Genomic DNA, 20,872 nt, shown 5'->3' with positions numbered 1-20,872 from the left:
TTTTAAGATAGTTATTTTGCCCTGAATAGAAAATAGCAAGTTAAATATCAAATGAGCATTTGTAAGCAGCAGTTAGTCTTTGTTATCATATCAAAGTTTGTGAGTGGTTAGCAGGCAGAATAAACCATTTCCGAGCAATAGGTAGATAATGACAAAACTTCTGGATGTTTTCTCATGGGAGATCTCAACTTGGCAGAAACAGAGTCTCTGGTCAGGTCTGAGCCATGAAAGCATGACTGAGAATTCTTTAATGTGAGGTGTTAGTTAATTTTATCTAAGTTTTTCCCCCACAAATTATTGAAAACAAATGTAACTTTTTGATGACGTTAATTTTACCCCACCCCTAAGTTGAGATTTAGTGATCTAATTTGTAGTGGTATCATTATAGAGCCAACAGTTGATTTCCAGTCTTCTGATTTTGAGTCCAGTGTTCTTATGTTATCCTATACTGACTACTCCAAGAGAATATTATATATAGACAGTGTCTGGGTAATTTGGGATACACTGGGTTGTTTCTCAATCTGAATTATCTAGATAGCTGTCTTAGCTGCCATATAATATTGAGCACTTGCTATGTGCCTGTGCTGTGCGACATAATGGAATACCTTAACCTTCACAAACACCCTGAAAATAGGTTGTATACCTCAATCTTATAAAGGCAAATGTTGCCATACAGTATAAAACTGCAGAGTTGAGCCTTGGTATATCTAAACATAAAAGCTTTTATTTGCTTATTCTTTTGTCCCATGCTGGTTCAGTGGTGCATTATACTTAAAATAATACATAATATTTATTCTTATTAATATACATTATATATTGTAAATACTGATTTAATTTGACTAGTTATTATGGATAGAACTGTTGAATTACACATAGACTAGTCATTGTAAGGATTATACTTAATGGGAAAGTGGGACACATAATTGTTCCTCTAAAATACACACAGTGAATTCTGGACCTTAGGTCTATCTGACAAGCCTAAAAAGTAGAAAGGCGGTGGTCAAAATGGTGAGAGGGTTTACTGGCTCTGATACTGCTGAGTAGGAATTCTAATCTTTCTGCAAGCCACTTCTTAAAGCATTGTTGCCAACCACATTTTTCCTTTTCATCGGCATGTAAAATGTCAAGATTTGAGGCAAACCTTACAGAACATGGAATCCCAGCCCTGTATTTCACAAGGACCAAATAGGCTGTAGAGTTTAACAGCTAGTATAAGAAATGTCTGGGACTTAAAACACAAATCTTTGCCTCCAAGACCAAAGTTCTTTCTCTTCTATTGAGTTCATTTTTCGAGGGTTCTTTCATCATTTTTGAAAGTTGCATTTGGCAGTTTCTATCCCTAAAGAGGAAGGGGTTTGTCTAACCCACGTTTTGCCACCTTCTCATTGACTTGGTTTTTACGGCACATCTTAACAATAACTCTGAGCAGGAGAGTACCATTCATCCAGAAAATCTGTTCTTTTTTCATGTTTCTCTTCTCTTAATATTATGTTCTTTGTACCAAGCACCAAATCAAAGAGTTCCACATACGTTATCTAACTTGTTTCTTCAGATGTTTCTCTAATTCAGTTTCTGGGGGTCTGACAGGGAAGGTAGAGCATTGAGGACAACGCAGGGAATCCTGAAGCCCTTGTGGACAGTTTTTCAGTCTGTAGAATGTAGAATTATATAAGGAATTCTACTAGCTGGATATTGGTTTTGTGTTTGCACTGACAGGTCTCCAAAAACACAGTACAAACCTTGATGTTTTTGGGAAAAGCCAGAAAGGCATTCCTTCTCCTCTAATAAAGTGAATAGTGGTGTTGATATTAATGTATCCTTGCTTCCCTGTCTCTAAAATGGCTTAGTTATCTATAATTAAGAAACTACTATGCCATGGGACAGTAGTTTCTTACCATTTATAGGTTCTTACCGATTATAGGTAACCTCTTGAGCCAGCCCTGTGAGTTGTGTACTCCACTCGAAACAAAAAGAAGTATAGTAATGATTGAACCTTCAGAATTGAGTATCTTGACAGTTGGCTGTTGGCTCTTCTTCCTTCTGCTGTTCCCATCTCCTACTCCTCCCGCCCCTGCTTTTTTTTTTTTTTTTTTTTTTTTTGAGATGGAGTCTTGCTCAGTCACCCAGGCTGGAGTGCAGTGGCGCGATCTTGGTTCACTGCAAGCTCCGCCTCCCAGATTCACGGCCATTCTTCTGCCTCAGCCTCCCGAGTAGCTGGGACTACAGGCGCCCACCACCATGCCTGGCTAATTTTTTATATTTTTAGTAGAGATGGGGTTTTACCGTCTTAGCCAGGATGGTCTTGATCTCCTGACCTCGTGATCTGCCCGCCTTGGCCTCCCAAAGTGCTGTGATTACAGGCGTGAGCCACTGCGCCGGGCCTTTTTTTTTTTTTTTTAAGATGGAGTCTGTCGTCTAGGCTGGAGTGCCGTGGCTTGGTCTCAGCTCACTGCAACCTCCACCTCCCGGGTTCAAGTGATTCTCCTGCCTCAGCCTCCTGAGTAGCTGGGATTACAGGCACCTGCCATCATGCCCAGCTAATTTTTGTATTTTTAGTAGAGACAGGGTTTCACCACATTGGCCAGGCTGCTCTTGAACTCCTGACCTCAAGTGATCCACCCACCTCTGCCTTCCAAAGTGCTGGGGGCATGAGCCACCGCACCCGGCCTTATTTTCCTATTTTTAATGTCATTGTTCCCTTCTCTCAAACCTTGGCACCATGTTTCCAAACTCTTGTTCTCCTTTCCTTGGTAAACTTTATTTTGTCTTTTCCATTGTCTCTGTTAGGTACCTGATAATTAGGACATTGTGAGCCTAACATTGAAAAGCAGCTCCTATTGTCATAATTGTTAACATTTTATAGATTATATTGCTCTATATTATATTCCACTGTGCGTTTGCCTGCTACTGTTGCTTTCCCTATTCTAATATGTGTAAAAGATCAGCATATTCCCTGATGTGTTAGAAAAGATTCTCCTCGTTTATATTTAGGAGGGAGGCGTTTTCTATGGTGAGCCACAATACACTCACCTTTCTCTTGTTGTTGTTGCTGTAGGACTAAGATCACTAACTTCTCTTAGGAAGATGCTTAGGTAACCATGATGATCCTAAACCATAACCCTGATGAACATGTTAAAGAGACCTCTAGGGAAGGAGGATTTAGGCAAGTTCATTTTAGTTCCATCTAGAAAAGGAGTGGTATCAGCACAGTAAAGCTAACCAGTAGATACTGTGGTTTTTCTCCGTGAGCCTAGTAAACAGGGCTTTGGGCAGTGGCACCAGCACTCTGAAATGCCACCACCTGTGTGGTGATAGGGAGCCCTGTATAGCCTGTGCTACTTGCGTATGTGAACCAAGGCCCCCAGTGGGTTGTGAGAAAGCTGGAATCAATCCATCCTTTCTTCCTTCCCTCCCTCTCTCCCTCCCTGTTTCTCCCCTCCTTTTTTGTTTTAGACTGCTTGTAATCAGCCTGATCTGAATCTTCAGTCCACATGCTCTTCCCTGGTTTGGCCCCACTTCTCTAAGATAGTCTGAAAAAAAGGAAAATGAAAAGGAAGGTACCTGTTCCAGCTCTTGGTAGGTAGGCAGTCTGAGGTGACGGTGCTCCTCCTTTGATTTTATGAGGGAGTCTTTATTCTCCCACTTGACAAAAGCCCGCTTTCTGACCAAGACTGGGCTAGGACATGGAGAGGTGGGACTGGGAAGCACATAAAGAGTATCCTGGGCTGTCTTCCTTGGGGAAGACAGCACAAAGGGACCTGAAGGGCCCTCACTGCCAATCCAAGGCTGTGATTCAGTCTGGGTGGCCTTGTGGGCAACAGCCCTCTTCAGCCGAAGAGAAATCTTCTGTGAGGACACTCCCATCAGCATGATGGTCCGATCCTTACTCTCCTCACCATGTTCCACAGCCTCCCCATTAGGGAATGTAAAAGGTCCTTCCTCAGGTGCTGTAGGAAGATACAGGACATGCTAGTACTCTAGCTCAGGAAAGCAGAGACTCAAGACTGAGACATTAGTTTCAATGAGACCTTTCTTATTGTTACAGGAGTTCCATATGTTCAAAGAGGACCCGTTTTCAGGCACCCAGTTTAGGGGGTGAGGGCTAAAATCCAGGGGCTTTGCTGGCCAAGACATGGCCACTGGTGTCAAGCTACATCCACCCTGAGAAAAAGCATCTTCTTCTGTTTGCACAAAGGTTGCCTAGAGGGTTTCTGTTTTTGGAGGTAAGTTGAAGCCCCTGCCTCAATGCCATAGAGTTTCATAAAATAAAGAGAACAAGAACAATATACAGACAGAAATGCTCCATAAATACTTTTTTTTGGACCCTGGAATTTGGGAGCTCTCAGCATTTATGTCTCAGTCCTGATATAGACACCCTCTAGCAGATAAGAACTCTCTGGGAACCCATTTGTACGGTGGGCACAGCTTAACCATGAGAAAGAAGTTTTAGCTTTGTGGAAATATATCTTAAAATGTACTGCCCTTGTTTGATACTGAGAGGGAAAAGGTAAGTTACTCTGGTTTTCTTTAACTAAGACCCACTACCCAGGATCCAGCCTAGTAATGTTAGCCATAAGGAGTAATTTCCTGGAAAAGTAGAGTAAGAGCAGATGTATTTGAGGTGGGTGATAGATAGGCTTTAAGATAAACTGCACATCATCTCAGTTTACTTTTTGGAAAGACTCAGCAGTGATTAAAACATTGGATAGTCTGACTTTGAAGACATTGGATTAGTATAGTTAAGATGATAGTTAAGATGGCTTTAAAAAACAACAAAAAAGTTTTCTAATTAGTATTTGACCAGAATCAACCAGTTGTAAAACTAGAAATCTTACAAAAATCTTAAGTTTAATTCTTGCCAAAGAGAACATAATTTAAATTAACATTTAATATTTATCCAATAAAGCTCAAAATTGTAATTACATAGTTATTTAAGTGCTCAAATATTTAAATTGTTATGGTCACCCTAAAATAATTACATTGTCTTTTTTGGGGGAGTATTATGGGTGATTTTTTTTATATCTCCATTTTCCAACTTTTCTATAATACAGTTATATATTCTTTTTACCAACCTAAATTGTCAAATTATGAATATAATCCCCTCCATTATTTAGGTTGAATTCCTAGACATACAGGGAGCTTGGGACAGAAATTTAGGCACTATCCACTTTGAGGAACAAAAGGAAGAAAGCAATAAGAACAAAAAGCAACAGAAAGCCCTTAAAATTGCAGGAAGAGTGCTGAGAGACCACAGTGTTAACAGAAATTAGGAGAGGTACAAGTTTCAAGAAAATGAAAGTTGATGAGATTGAGAAAGATAGTAATGGGCTAAAAGAAATCACTGGAAATTTTGATTTGATAAGCAGAAACCATCCCAGATAATAATGAGATGGAAACAACTAAGAATGGATGATATCCAATAGTCATTTTTGCCATTATAAATAGACCTTGACTTTTAGCAACTTTATAATAATATAGTAATTTTCATTTTGTTGCCCATGATACATGTATGTTTTTCCTACCTATGGGTTTACTTCCTGAAAAGTACTTATCTTGCCAGTGTGGGGCAGGGTTTGGAGAAAGAGGAGATGGCCTGGAAAGGAGAAATCTCTAACAGCAGCCCCTTCAGGGATTCCTTTTTGAGGCCTCAGATTCAGGCTGTTCTCTGCTGTCTTTTCCACTTGAAAATCTGCATTTTATGTGACAGAATTGTGGTGCCCTAAGGTTATGTGTAACTCTGAAAATACAGAGTGCATGAATGAAATATAGGGTCCAGCCCTATTTTTTACAATGGTGTTTGTGATTTCTATTAAAAGGTGAACATCAAATCCTTAGTTGGTTAGCATATTCTTTCTTAGAAAAGACCCTAAGAGGATTTTTTTCCCCCTAAGAACAGAACATCCCAAAAGTTTGAAGTCAACCTGTGTTTAGATAGATAGTAAGGAGAAGGATTTAGGAAGACAGCAGAAAATTTTTACTTGGCTGATGTGATAAAAAGGAATGTGCATTTCTTACATGGAAGTGAAGCACTTAAGCTTTGGTCTAATTGATCAATAAATGCATGTTGATATTTACCACTGAACATTAGAAATGCTTTAAATGCAGAATGTATACTATATGGACTTAAAGTTTTCTCTAGGCATCTGTTGTAACGATAGTGGCCTTACCACTTTAGGGAGCTTATTTCAAAAGAGTAATGTTACTAACATATGGTACATATGTGTTAAGCCCGATTTTAAGTGCTTTATATAAATAAACTCATTTCTTATTTCCCTTTTTGGTTCTACTTAGAAGTCACATGGCTTCTTATATTAAACTAGCACTAACCTAATAAGCATTGGATTTTTGCTGAAGACCTATATGTGCTATTAGTCAAGGTGATCAGTGTTTTGACATGCTGGCTAACCAGCCAGCCCAGAGATCAGGGCCTAGTACAGCACTATGAAGCCTTGTGCCCCAACCCTCCCCAACAAGCCCTTCATGTTACTCTTTTTTAAACAGCTCCTCATTTTATCATACAGACAGGCACCTGTCATTTAAGACTCTCTAGACTGTCTCATTTTTTTACTTCATCTCTTACCTAAACCACCTTAACACCTTTTTTTTCACTATCTCAATAGTACTAAAGCTGTTCTGCCCTTGGCCTTTTGCTCCTACTGTACATCCTATCTGGAATGTGCTCTGTCCTCTTCCCATAACTTAATTCTACCCTTCCTTCAAGACTTAGCTGAAATTCTACCTTCTCCATAAAGTCCCAACAGCCCCAGTAGAGCGATCTCTCTGCTATGTCCTCCTGTCATTTGCTGTCTCTGCAACCTATTTGGCTCTTAGCATATACTCTTGCATTGTTTCTAAACTGCTCTATATTTGTATATTATCTTCTCCCTAACTAGAACTACTCCATGAAGACAGAGACAGTCTATTTTGCTTCTTGGCACTTTAGATCTGGGGCATCTCAAACATACTTAAAGTCATTTCCTTATTGTACTGTTGTTTCCATTTTAACATAAGTGAATTTGCTAGTTTATTTCTTGAATGTTGAATGTTTTGGCTTAGTCCTAGGATTTTCCTTGTATGATTTGGAATTGTAATCTGCAAGCTCCACTTGAGTGGGAGTTTTGCCCCCCGCCCTTCCTTTCTACATTTAGCCTTCTGTTTCTAGAATTTTGACAATTACCTGCTACCTGGCCCCTCAGGGTTCCCCAGACTAGGACCTGGTCTTAAATTAATGGCTTGGGGTTCCTCTCCTGGAGAAAAACTGGGGATATCATAGACAGTCACTCAGCTAGTAGAACTCTGCCTGTGGCTAAGTCTGCTTCCTGCTATTAAGTGACAGTCACAGTTTTTTAAGCATTGGATTTTTCCTTCTCAATTTTAAGCAGTAAGTCTGGTTCTGGTCACCTTTCATGCATAGGTGGTCTCTGTTACTATGCAGAAATCAAATTCGCAGCTGCCTCTACCTGCTTCTAGACATGCAGCCAAGCAGACCAGTAGCTTTAGCATCTACTCCTTGCAGTGTGTTTCTAGTACATGTGTAACCTTGAGATGCGTGTCTTTGTTTTTGAATGCACTATGCCTTTTAATGTTATTTATATACTATATATGTTAATTTACATTATATATATACACACACACATACATACGCATGTACACACATATTCTCCCTAGTCACTGTTTTGGGTTTGGAGCTGGGGATAGGGTGGGATAGTTAACTGTTTACTTGAGGCACTATCTTGGCCAGAAGTCAGTATCTGTGCTTGGTGTAGGTGCTCAATAAGTACCTGCTGATTTTTATGCCTAACTAGGACTCTGCTATTCTCACACCTTAAGTCTAAGACATAGGCATGGAGCTAAAATCCAAAACTGTGGGAGGGGTCAGCCCTGGCCTAACTGTTGAGGTTACATTTAAACCCAAACATAGAGTCATGAGGTAATCTTTCCTTCTCTAAAACTTTTCCCTTCCTACTTCACTTTCCAAGATGAATGTTCCCAGTGCCTACTTACCATGGAGCAGATCTTTGGCTCCCAATGAGCAAAGGTTGGACACTGGCCCCACAGAAGTGTTGTTCTCTGTGGGAGCTACTGGGTTCTTGGCTCGCTTCTTGCACTCAAACACAACCAGATCTTTGCATTGTTTGTGGCAGTTCATTCCGCAGTCTGTGGACAAGACATCCTGGGTCAAGAAGTCTTTCACTTTTCTCTCTTCCCCAGTGTGTCTCACAACCAAATTCATGCAGTGCTTTCTTGTCACACATGTCTGTTCTATCTTCTGGAGCTAAGACACTTAACATTCCTAATGAAGCTAGCATTCTTCTCACTTGGTGAAGCCCAGAGCTCACACTCTTGATGTGGCCCTTATCAGTGAGTCTCAGCATCAGAAGCAGTATCCTGATGTCTTGGAGGGAAGAGATGGTGTCCTGGTATCCCACACATTCTGCCTACTCTAGGGAGACCCTCTGGAAACGCTCAGCTGTTAGGTCTTATTTTCTTTCTTGCAGTAAAAGGTTTCCTCTCTTTCACTCCTGAATTCTCCTAGTCACAAGGAAGGACAGTTATGTCCTCAGTGATAAAGGAAAGCTGACAAGGGCCTTTAGTAATCCTTTATCTTCTGTTGCAGAAGAGATTCTGTCTTTTTCACTGGGGACCCACCCTTACATGACTATATGAGAGCACCGTCTCCTACCTGCTTTCCCTGTTCTAGGCCAACCACGACAGAAAGAGGATTTTATAAAGGGAAAATGCCTAACTGCGCAACCAGGCATTTCTCTCTTCGGTGTGGTGGTCATTCACCAGGGGTGTCCGAAGGAAACCACTTTGGGGATGAGACTCTGAACTCTGCTGAGAAGTTGTGGACTAAATGGACAACTACTATGGGTAAAAAATGTTTTAGAGATGGGACTCTAAGACCAGCTGATATGGTTTAGCTCTGTGTCCCCATCCAAACCTCACCTCGTAGTCCCATAATCCCCATGTGTCATGGGAGGGACCCGGTGGGAGGTAACTGAATCATGGGGGCGGTTACCCTCATGTTGTTCTCATGATAGTGACTGCTCATGAGATCTGATGGCTTCATAAGGGCTTTTCCCCCTTTTGCTCGGCACTTCTTCCTGCCACCATGTGAAGAAGGATGTGTTTGCTTCCCCTTCTGCCATGATTGTAAGTTTCCTTAGGCCTCACCAGCCCTGTGGAACTGTGAGTCAATTAAACCTCTTTCCTTTATAAACTATCCAGTCTCAGGCAGTTCTCTATAGCAGCGTGAGAATGGACTGATACACCAGGAAAAACAGGCAACAATATTGAGTCTTACCTTTACATCGATATCCTTGTTTGATCACTCCCCAGAGCTATGAAACAAGAGACAGAATGCACCACATGTCATTCATACATCTGGTGTGAGGCTAGAAGGTGACATTATTTTCCTTCATTCTACTCTCTAGCTCACGTGGGAAGGAAACCTCATTTATCTCTCATATCTTGTCCCTTCTGACCTTAAATCCATGAGAAGAGTTTATGCTGATCAAAGTTTCTCAAGAAGCAGGTTTTTTTTTGTTTCTGTTTTTGTTTTTTTGAGACAGTCTTGCCCAGTCGCCCAGGCTGGAGTGCGGTGGTGCAATCTCGGCTCACTGCAACCTCCACCTCCTGGGTTCAAGCAATTCTCCTGTCTCAGTTTCCCAAGTAGCTGGGACTACCAGGCATGTTCCACCACACCTGGCTAAATTTTTTTGTATTTTTAGTAGAGATGGGTTTTCACCATGTTAGGCAGGCTGGTCTCGAACTCCGGGCCTCAAGTGATCCGCCCACCTTGGCCTCCCAAAGTGCTGGGATTACAGGCATGAGCAACCACACCTGGCCCTCACTAGCAGCCTTATGACCCAGACATTCTCGAGAAATGGATGAATCATCGGGCAAACAGGTTCCTCAGGACTCCAAACTGAGAAGGATATAGAGCCTTGCATCAGGACCCGGGTTTAGGGGGAAACTATTGGTCAGGAGTGGAACGGAGGAGGGGCATAGCCCAGGTTATCTCCTAAAGACAGAAGGTATCTCATATGTCTTTGTTATAACCCTTGAAACAGCACATGAATATTATACGTTAAAAGTATATCCCTAATTCAGCATTTCTTGTACCATTTATCTAAGGCCTCATTGCAATAGAAAAGAAAAAACAGGAAGAAGTAAGAGATGATGAGTGCAGGTAAAAGCCACATGCTTGAGCTCTAGGTTATTCTAGGTGTGTTTGGGCTCCAAGCTGGGATGGGTTTATAAGGATTGTGAGGTCTGTGCCTGTCTTAAAGTATCCCACACTCTTCCCCAAATTCAACCCTGGAGCACCCTAAGAACAACTTACAAATCCAGCACAGTTGTCACAAAAAGTGGGCTTCAGGTAGGTGGTCTCTTGGAAGTTGTGAGGAAAGCCCAGGCCCAGCTTGGAATAGATTGAGCTGGCTCGCATGAAGTAGGCTGTGATCTCATCCCTGCTGATGAGGCCTTCCCTGCCGGCAAATGACCAAGGCAAGGATGTGAGTATAAGGGGCATGGAGGCAGGTAGCAAGGGGGGGGCTTCTAGCCTTAGAAACTCACCTTTCTTTTTATCCTCAGTGGTAATATGGTATGTGCTACCTCATGATTACTTCCATGGGCCTTACTCTTAACAAGGATACAAGATGACATGTGGTAAGTAGGTGAGGCAGCATTACTCATTTCCACAGAGGTGTTCTTTGGCCAAACTAGGTTTCCCTAACTAACTTGACCACTATCTATAAGACTTGAAAAAGAAACAATGTAACATGTACATGTGTATAGGGAGGGAAATGTCTTATGCTACAGTTTCTGACTTTAGACAGTACCTAACTGGAACCCACTAACCATACGATTAGTTTCCTGTAAGAGAACCAAGATAGAATTTATTTAACCTTGAGAAAAGTAAATATGCAAAGTATGAATAAGTATTAGTTGTTTCCCAAAATCTGTAATGACAAAGCAAGAAGGAAGACTAAACTTTTTCTTATTTATAGTTGACTATAAAGTGGCAGATTTATGGAATGTTCAGTTCAGTTTTTTTTTGAGACGGGTTTTCGCTCTTGTGGCCCAGGCTGGAGTGCAGTGGCATGATCTCGGCTCACTGCAACCTCTGCCTCCTGGGTTCAAACAATTCTCCTGCCTCAGCCTCCCAAGTAGCTGGGATTACAGGCGCCCACCACCACACCCGGCTAATTTTTGTATTTTTAGTAGAGACAGGGTTTCACCATGTTGGCCAGGTTGGTCTCGAACTCCTGAGCTCAGGTGATCCGCCCACCTCGGCCTCCCAAAGTGTTGGGATTACAGGCGTGAGCCACTGTGCCCGGCCCAGAATATTTTTAAAAGCATGCATATTTCATGGTCTGTTCTTTAAGTGATCACAGCAGCAACACATCTGAGTTTTCAAATTCTTCTAGTGACATACCTAAAAACCTGTTCTCACCAATGGGCTCATAACCACATATTCCTAAGTACAAACCCTCACCTGTCTTTGTCCATCACACAGAAGGAAAATGGAAAACTTGCAGCAATCTTTTCAAATTCTTCCTGAGAAATGTATCCATCCTGGTCGTGATCATAGTTCTTGAAGACAGACTGTGAAAAAGGAGTTTTTTTGGTGATTACTAAAAAGAAACTGGTCTTCTCTCCCTTTAGTCAAATGACAAAGAGCTGGGGCAGCTGGATAAAAGCCTTTTAACAACCTGAACGAGAGGAACAGGGAAACCTGCTTCCTTAGCTGTGGCAAAGATGTGGCAGGTCACATCTCAGGCCTTTGCTGGTAGCAGCATCTGGAGGCTGGCCATGTACTTTGAATCATTAGCACATCAATTATACCATCACGCTGGCTACTCCTACTTCACTGCACAGAGGGATGTTCTCCTTTCACTCTACCCTTTTTTTCGTCACTCAGCTCCAGTTGCACCTTCTTTGAGAAGCTTCTACAAATAGCTCAGTTGGAAGTGCTCTGTCCCCACTCTTAATCCTCTTGTTTCTCACCGTTACGCTCTTAGTTTTCTATTGTTACATGGGAGTTGTCCACGAGGATAAATGCAGAAGTATAAGAATATATACCCCTTCCTCAGCAATTAGCACAGAGAATTGAATCAAGCAGTACAAAGTTTCCCAATACTTCTGTACTCCTAAGTCAACTGACAACCTTTAAACATATGCTCTTTTGCTAGGTCTTTAAAAGGAGGCACAACTGCCTTCATATGAGTCCAGTGTGTGTTGTCAAAATGCAACTTTTGAATTGTTCTAAAGCCACAGTAAGAGAAGTAAGTGTTCAAGTTTCGTGCCTTTACATTTCCACCATTGTGCTTTCCTCTCCCTTTACCCCACATACAAAACTGAGCCAGGCAGTGCCTAGTTTTTGTGTGCTGAAACACAGCTGTACTTACATCCACCATCCTCTGGACGTGTTTGCTAATGGTCTTTGGATCAGGTTTGGGAGACACTCCAGAAGCCCAGTCCACTACTACTGGTGGCTTTGAAGGTGTTAGTGGCTAAAATGAAATATTTAGAGAAATCCTCATGACTACAATGCAATATTATAACCTATAGCTCTTTCTTTTCCCACTACCTGACAGTTACATTTATGGACAATCTTCAATTATGTTCAGTGGCAAGGAGCAGAGAACCCACAGGCAATTGAAATCTCTACTAATAATTTTGGCTAACAAGGCATTGTGCTTACGGTTTCCAGAGTGCTCTTCACATACGTTATCTGCAGCTACAGATAATTTGAAATTCTCAATCTGCCTGAGTTGCAATTCCCTCTCCATTAAACCTTTTGTCAGAGCTATCAACAAAGAGTAAAGTGGATCATTTATGTTTCCTCTCTATTCTCCAGTCGCATTTGGCAGCAGAAATGTGAATAAGGAAAAGCTTAGCTAAAAGGCAGGAAGGCACAAGAAAAATCATCTGAAGCCTGGACAAGCTCTTTTCTAAATACAGTCATGCATCACTTAATGACTGGGATATGTTCTGAGAAATGTGTCATGAGGTGATTTTGTCATTGTGTGAGCACCACAGTGTGTACTTACACAAACCTAGATGGTATAGCCTGCTACACACCTAGGCTATTTGGTATAGCCTACTGCTCCTAGGCTACATACCTATACAGCAGGTTATTATACTCAGTACTGTAGGCAATTGTAATAATGGTATTTGTGTATCTTAACATATCTAAACATAGAAAAGGTAAAAATAAGGTATAGAATTTTTTTTTTTAATGGTACACCTGTATAGGGCACTTAACCATGAATAGAGCTTTCAAGATTAGAAATTACTGTGGCAAGTCGTGAGTGGTGAGTGAATGTGGAGGCCTAACATTACTGTATACTCCTATATACTTTATAAACACTGTACACTTAGACTACACTAAGTTTCTTAAATTTTTTTCTTCAATGATAAATTACCTTATTTTACTGTAAAAGCTTTTTTTTAACTTTTACTCTTTTGTTATGACACTTAGCTTAAAGCGCACATTGTATAGCTGTACAAGTTATTTCCTTTATAGCCATATTCTATAAACTTTTTTCCATTTTAAAAGTGTTTAATTTTTTAAATCTTTGTTATAAACTAAGGTACAAACAATTACACACATTGGCCTTTGTCTATACAGAGTCAAGATCATCAATATCACTGTCTTCCACTCCACATCTTGTCCATTGGAAGGTCTTTCTTTAGGGGCAATAACATGCATGGAGCTGTCACCTTCTGAAGGACTTGCCTGAGGCTGTTTTACAGTTAACTCTAAAATAATGATAAAAAGTATTGTATAGTAAGTGCATAAACCAGTAATACTTATTATCAAGTATTATGTAGCATGTAAGTGTATGACCTAGACTTTTTACAGCTCAGTAGGTTTGTTTACACCAGTATAATCCAGACATAGTGAGTAATGTGTTGTGCTACAATGTTACAATTGTTCTGTCACTAGGTAATAGTAATTTTTCTGCTCCATTATAATCTTAAGGGACCACTGTCATATATGAGGTCTATTACTGACCAAAATGTCATTATGTGGTGCATGACTGTATTTGAAACTCGGCCCAAATTAAAATCTCTTTGAAAAAACAGAATGTACCCTTTCCATTGAAATGCCTCTAACCTGAAAATGGAATCTACCAAATATTTTCAGTGGAATCTTTCATTACAATAGAAAGCTAGAACTTGATCTTTCTGTGTGGAGGAGTGCAATTTAGCCACCCCAGTAGATGAGCTGGATTTCTTAAGTGTGGGCAACTCTCTTCCCTTGAGTACCACTTGTTTTGGGGTTTGGAAACGTCCCAGGAGACGGAAGAGATTTTACTTGCCTGTGGGAGGGTAGGGCAGATAACCTGTGAAGTTCCTACTGCGGGCAGTGCCAGGACTGTGTACTATTTTGAGGACTTCTCAGCATAGGAGGTCAAAAGACTCAGCCGACTGTTCTTTTCACCCAGAACATTACAGGAAAATGGGGCTTTTCTATCTACCAACCTGGAAATCTTCAGAAATTTAGCTTCTGATTAGTATGCATATTACTCTCATTATCATCAATGAATCATAGAAAAGAAATTTATGTGGGGACTCTTCTTAATGGGGGGGGATTATGTCACTCTGGTGCACAATAGTATCTTCCTTCTCTACTTTGTAAACCACTGACTGATTCCACCACACCTGGCATTCTGATGATACAGTTATTTACTGTTCACTAGTGATTCACTGGTCACACATTAGGCTTATCCCTTCAACTATATCACAGCTTTTTAATGGACAGAAACTATTCCTCAGACATATGTTGAAAAGCTTTCTCTGTTCCTAGCATAAGGTTGAGCACTTAAGAAAAACAGTACACTTATTAAACTGAACTGAAAGTCTGTTCCTGAGGATGAATGAACTCGAGGAGAAGCTTGTAAAGCACCTTTTACATGTGGAGTCTTAATATGAAAAACTCACTGGAGCTCTGTGGTTCCTTGGTTCCCGAGCATAGGAAAGCTCATAGATTTCATCCTCAGTGTAATAAAGATCCAGGGATAACTGCAGATCAAAGCAGAACAGGGTTCATTGCTAAGATGCTGTTTGCCTCTCCCACAGCTGATGGTTCTTTCTTGGATTTTCCTTGCCAGTAGTTTACTCTTTTAGGTTCTAAACAGTTTGTTTTTAAAAGTCACAAAACAGTATTATAACACCTACTATTGCAATAGGGCAAGCATTAATTCTCATTAAAATGTTTTTAAATTTTGGACATATCTCAGGATGCCCTCTTTTTAACTATGATTTAAATCTAAGCCTGTATATAGAGCTTAGGCCAAAGGCCTTGTCTGGACAGATGACTAACACATCACTTGTTCTCTCTCAAAGCAGACAGATGATCTGAGAGGATGGTGTGTATAGTCTGAGACTATTAAATTTGAGTCCAGCAATAAAATCCAGTTTAAATGGTAAGACATATTAATTGCTATTAAGAGTTAATGAGTCTGGGTGCATGGTGGCTCATGCCTGTATTCCCAGCATTTTGGGAGGCCAAGGCAGGTAGATTGCTTGAGCTCAGGAGTTTGAGATCAGCCTGGGCAACATAGCAAAACCCTGTCTCTACAAAAAATACAAAAGTTAGCCGGGCGTGGTGGTGTGCACCCTACTCAGGAGGCTGAGGTGGGAGGATGGCTTGGACCTGGAAGATAGAGGTTGCAGTGAGCTGAGATTGCACTACTGCACTCCAGTCTAGGTGATAGAACCAGACCTTGTCTCCAGAAAAAAAAGAAAAAAAAAAAAAAGTTAATGAGTTTCATGTATCTCAGAACTATAAAATTTTAGGAGAGAAGTCCTTAGGAATAATCTTACTCTTAACCTTGAGTCTATGGATAGGCTTCAAGGAGTTCAGAACTTGAAATTACATGCATATTTAAAAATATATGGCTTACGTACATTCTTCTGGGAAGAAGGTTCACAGCTTTCATCACAAGATTTATCCAAAGAATGTTAAGATTCACTGCATGTTTTTACAAATGATGTCTGAGACACAGACCTGCCAAGGTCACCTGGCTAATAAGTGAAAGGGCTAGGATCACACACCAGCTGATGTGAAGCCCAGGGATCTATCAAAATGCTGCTGTGAGGCAGAAAGAGGTTATGATCATTATTCTACTCTCCAAAAACAGCAGGTTAAAAATTGTATAACTTTAGAACTGGAAGAGAAGTTAGAAGTCATCCCAGAGACTAATCCCTTTGAGGAGAGGAATCTTGAAGGGTTATATGTCCATAGTCACACAGCTGGTAAACTACAGAATTGCAGGTCTGGAAGGGAGTTCATCTGATCTCACCCCATATGCAAAATGCAAATCCTGGTCTCCCACACCATTGACAAGTGTTCATCTTCACTTGAATATCTCCAAGAGCAAAGATCTAAGCCAGGAACAAAATAATAACCCTGGGTGTTTTTTGTTTGTGTTTTTAATTACTGCCTGCCCTTTTTATGAGAGCACATTTATTCTCTCCATCTGTTACCAAGACTTGTATCCTGATTTGCCATCAGCGCCTCCCAGAGAGCTTAGGACTGCTTTTGTAGGGGTAGTGAAACAGTCCTAGAAGTCTGAAGGGCACAGCCTCTAGAGTCCCACCACCTGGGTCTGAATCAAGGCTCTGCTACTTAATAATTGTGGTCTCCTGGCAAGGTATATCTTTGTGCTTTAGTATCCCTATCTATATGTTGGAGATAATAATAGTATCTGCTTCATAGAGCCTTTGTGAGGACTAACAGCTAATATTTGGTAAGGTGTATAGAATGGCACCTGGCACACAGAAAGTGCTTAGTACTTGTCCTCCAGTGTGAACCTCACCGTCAGCAAGTGTACCAAGTCCTTGTTAGCCTCCAAGGGTGGGGCCACCTCTTGCAGCTGGACCAATTCACTGATATGGTTGTACAGGGCCAGTAGCTTGTGGACGTTCACTTTCCCGTCCTCCAGATAGTCAGGCATGGCTTCATACAGGGAGATGAGGTCCTTGAGATGCACACCCAGAATGGGGATCTTGAAGTCGGTGCATTCTCCATAGGCTCGCCGGTAATTGTCATAGTTTCTGGAGGAGGACAGCAGCTCAGTCATCTCACCGAGAACCTACAAAGCAGAACAGACCAATCACAGGTACCCGCTAGGCAGTGTGTATTGTCTGTAATGACGACCTTGCATATTTGCATCCCCTGCCATGATCTCACCCCATCCAGAATTTGTTGAGCAGGGGGTAATTCATGTAAAAGGTACAGATTATGACTCTCCAATTAAAACCTCAGCTATGTCAAATATCACAGAATATATTTACAAACACAAGATATGCTTGAATCTATTATATAACTTAAACATTATAAATGGGGGTTTTATCATTTTTATGTTAAAATTTCCTTCTTTTCAAAAACAAGGACCTGATACAAAAATTAAAAAGGTACAAGAATATATAGTGAACACTGTCCCTCTAACTCCTGTCCCCAAGCCATGTGATTCCCTTCCTTGGTGTCTTCTGAATGCTTCCAGAGACACTGCATTGATTAACAGTTGAAATGTGATGTCAGGAAATGCTGACTATGTTGCTGGCATGGGGAAGAGCATGTGTTTTAAGAGTGAAGCTTCAGTAGTCTATTGTGTGTTATTCTCTATGAGGTGCTCACTGGGCCTTTCAAGATTCTCAGAAAGGGCCTATGACTAGAAAGCAAGTGACATTCCATTCACAGACTAAAACCTTGAACTAAAAAGACTGAATAGACTAGATCAATTGTGAGCAAAGGACAGGAGAGAGGACATTAGAGGTTACACCCTGCTTCAACTCTGGAAGTGGGAACAGCTGCTCACCAGCACAGAAAGGGAGCAGCCAGATATGGTTTTCTTTTCAATCACATGTCATTCAAGTCAGCAAGCAGTTCACAGAATCCATTCCCCATGAGTGATAACCAGCTTTCTCAGAAGCAAAGACATGAAGTGACTGTCTGCCAATCGTGTTATACAACATAAGGAGTCCTCTCTTATCCTTAGGGGGATACAGTCCAAGACACCTAATTGATGCCTGAAACTGTGCATAGTAACAAACCCGATTGCTGTCAAGTGGAACACATTTGTGTTCATGTTTCCCACCCACAAATGTAATGCCATTCCCATCATGCACTGTGGCCATAACTTTTTGCAGTGTGAAGTGCAAAACTAGAATGAACTTCTTTCCTTTTTCACAATTTCAGAGATGAAATTCCTTCTTAGATCTTAGCAACCTCAGCATATGATTTTTTTCCTTATTAAGTAAAGAACTTAGAGGAAACACTTTAGGGCTGCTCTCTGGCATATCCAAATTGCCAACATTATTACTCTTGCACTGTGAGGCCATTATTAAATAAAGTGAGAGTTACTTGAACACAAGCACTGCAATACCATGACAGTCAATCTGATGACCGAGACGGCTACTTAGTGACTGATACGAAGGAGTCCCAGAAAGGATGGAATGGGATGGCTTAAGATTTCATCATGCTACTCAGCACAGCATGCATTTTAAAACTTATGAATTGGCCAGGCATGGTGGTTCATGCCTGTAATCCCAGCACTTTGGGAGACCGAGGTGGACGGATCACCTGAGGTCCAAAGTTCAAGACCAGCCTGGCTAACATGGTGAAACTCTGTCTCTACTAAAAATACAAAATTAGCCTGGCGTGGTGGCACATGCCTGTAGTCCCAGCTACTTGGGAGCCTGAGGCGGCAGGATTGCTTGAACCTGGGAGGTGGAGATTGCAGTGAGCTGAGATTGAGCCACTGCACTCCAGCCTGGGTGACCGAGTGAGACTGTCTCAATAAATAAATAAATAATAAAATAAAACTTATGAATTATTTCTGGGATTTTCCATTTAATTTTTTTTGGACTGCAGTTGACCTCAGATAACTGAAACTACAGAAGACAAAACCTCAGATGGGGGGGACTACTGTAACCCTTTTAGACACTGTGCCCAAACTTAATAAAATTGTGGCCTACGAAATACCATTTCTCTACAATGAAGAACTTGGAGTTCTTGGAGTCAGACCCCTTGAAATCACTAGGAGATGGCAAGAGAGCTTCTTCCTCATAAACCTCTACCAACAGTGCAGGTGAGCCCTAGGCATAGAAGGGGCTCACAAGACAAGAGTGTAACATCAAAAATGATAGAGATATTTTTATTCCCCTCTGAAGGTGAAATCAACAACTTGGGGACTTTTGCTTCAACGCTGGACTTCCTAATTCACTATGCAGACCGCCCCGAGGGTCAAGTAGCTACCGACAGGAAGCATTGCTGTGGGGGACCCCAAGCTGAAGAGGAGCCAGCTCTGTCTTATTAGCTAAATGACACAAAGTCTTCTTAATCTCTGTGACTGTTAATCTCTGTCACCTCTGAGATGTGGGCAATCTTTTCAACTGTTCTACCTGGTTTCAGCAGAACTGTTAAGGAATGAAGAGGTGACTAAAGATGATGCCCTTTTGATCAGACCACTGGGAAGTGGGGGGCCTCCCCAGAGGCCCAGCATTGCGATAACAGAGATAATAAAAGACTCGCCAAAAGGGAGCTGAACATCTGGGAAAAACAGATGGGGTAATGAGCTCAGGTATCTCTCCCTAAAAAGAGAGTTCCTCTCCATGCCAGTTTGGAAGGATCGGGGCTTGAGTATAGTAAGGTCCTCTTACGTGAAAGTGCTCAAAGAGCAGTCATTATCTAACCCATCCCATACGTTTATATCCTCGGTATATTACAGTGGTTTATATTTATAACAACAGCTCCAGCTGGACTCAGTGGCTCATGCCTGTAATTCCAATACTTTAGGAGGCCGAGATGGGAGGATCACTTGAGGCCAAGAGTTGGAGACCAGCCTGGGCAACATAGGGAGACCCTCATCTCTACAAAAATTTTAAAAAATAGCTGGGCGTAATGGTGCGCACCCATGGTCCTAGCTACTTGGTAGGCTGAGGTGGGAGGATTGCATGAGCCCAGGAGTTTGAGACTGCAGTGAGCTATGATCATGCCAGCCTGTGCTCCAGCCTGGATGACAGAGCAAGACCCTGTTTCTATAAAAAAGAGAAACAAGCAAAACAGCCCTATGTCATAAAGGATTAAAGTATATTCTGTAAAATCTAATAATGTAGGAAAATGTATAGGACATTTAAGAAAAATATTCATTAATAAAACATTACGTATTACAAAATGGTATCTGAAGAACTCATATCCAATTATCTGGTAAAATTCAACTATCCAGAATGTCATTCTTCAAGGGTTCTGGATAGCTAAGTTTTTAATATATCACTATATAACTACACTCGATGTGCGAACTGACCTGTGGTCAACCGAACCACAATTCCTTTTGAGAACACACTTTAGAGCAAGGAGCTGGAGCGAGGGAATCAGTGTCAAAGATGGTAACTGAATATTCCGTGGCCTACGAACATGGGAAGAGGCACACATTGTTTCAACTGGTCCAGCAGGAATGTTTGCAGTGACACTGTCTGATGCCAGACAAAATCACAGTTACTCTAAAAAATGTGACTTCTCCATCCTATGGATTTCCTTAAGGTTTGCCTCCCTGCCACTTAGCCTGGTTGACAAGGGATGGTGTGGTTTGGAAATGCTCTCTGGGCTGCCCACCAAGGGGAAAATGTTGGCATACATCTTAAGAATGCTGCTAAGGGCCCCAGAGAAGACAGTAGCACTGACCTTATTGATTTCATGTGGGACATGCGAACTTGTCTCCTTGAGCCTCGAGATTGAGCTGTGACACAGCCCACCTATCACAGCCATCAGTGTATTGAAGTTCTGTAGTTGGTGGAGCTTCTGTGACACAGAAGACAGATGACAGCAGAGTCACTGTACATGTCAGTTACA

General features: G+C 41.4%; 1 protein-coding gene and 1 long non-coding RNA gene across 2 annotated transcripts in view; one reads left to right on the top strand and one right to left on the bottom strand.

The window, feature by feature from the left end:
* The window catches only part of RASGRP1 (RAS guanyl releasing protein 1), a 75,220-nt gene that overhangs the window by 1,675 nt on the left and 52,673 nt on the right, over positions 1-20,872 (bottom strand). Inside the window, exons 8-16 of the mRNA XM_032174225.2 lie at positions 20,705-20,821; positions 16,839-17,114; positions 14,959-15,039; positions 12,417-12,521; positions 11,504-11,613; positions 10,349-10,493; positions 9,308-9,344; positions 8,005-8,157; positions 3,562-3,947 (exon numbers count right to left, since the gene is read on the bottom strand). Coding sequence (XP_032030116.1) covers positions 3,562-3,947; positions 8,005-8,157; positions 9,308-9,344; positions 10,349-10,493; positions 11,504-11,613; positions 12,417-12,521; positions 14,959-15,039; positions 16,839-17,114; positions 20,705-20,821 — 1,410 coding nt within the window. The remainder of the gene's footprint in view (positions 1-3,561; positions 3,948-8,004; positions 8,158-9,307; positions 9,345-10,348; positions 10,494-11,503; positions 11,614-12,416; positions 12,522-14,958; positions 15,040-16,838; positions 17,115-20,704; positions 20,822-20,872) is intronic.
* Positions 3,850-20,148, top strand: LOC131381124 (uncharacterized). Its single transcript, XR_009209600.1, has 3 exons — positions 3,850-4,223; positions 15,364-15,443; positions 19,195-20,148. It is a non-coding gene; the product is annotated as an uncharacterized LOC131381124 (long non-coding RNA).

The sequence above is a fragment of the Hylobates moloch genome, unplaced genomic scaffold, assembly GCF_009828535.3.
Source record: "Hylobates moloch isolate HMO894 unplaced genomic scaffold, HMol_V3 SCAFFOLD_14, whole genome shotgun sequence".
Lineage (NCBI taxonomy): Eukaryota > Metazoa > Chordata > Mammalia > Primates > Hylobatidae > Hylobates > Hylobates moloch.
Note: the sequence above shows the minus strand (reverse complement) of the source record. Positions and strands in the feature narration are given on the sequence as shown.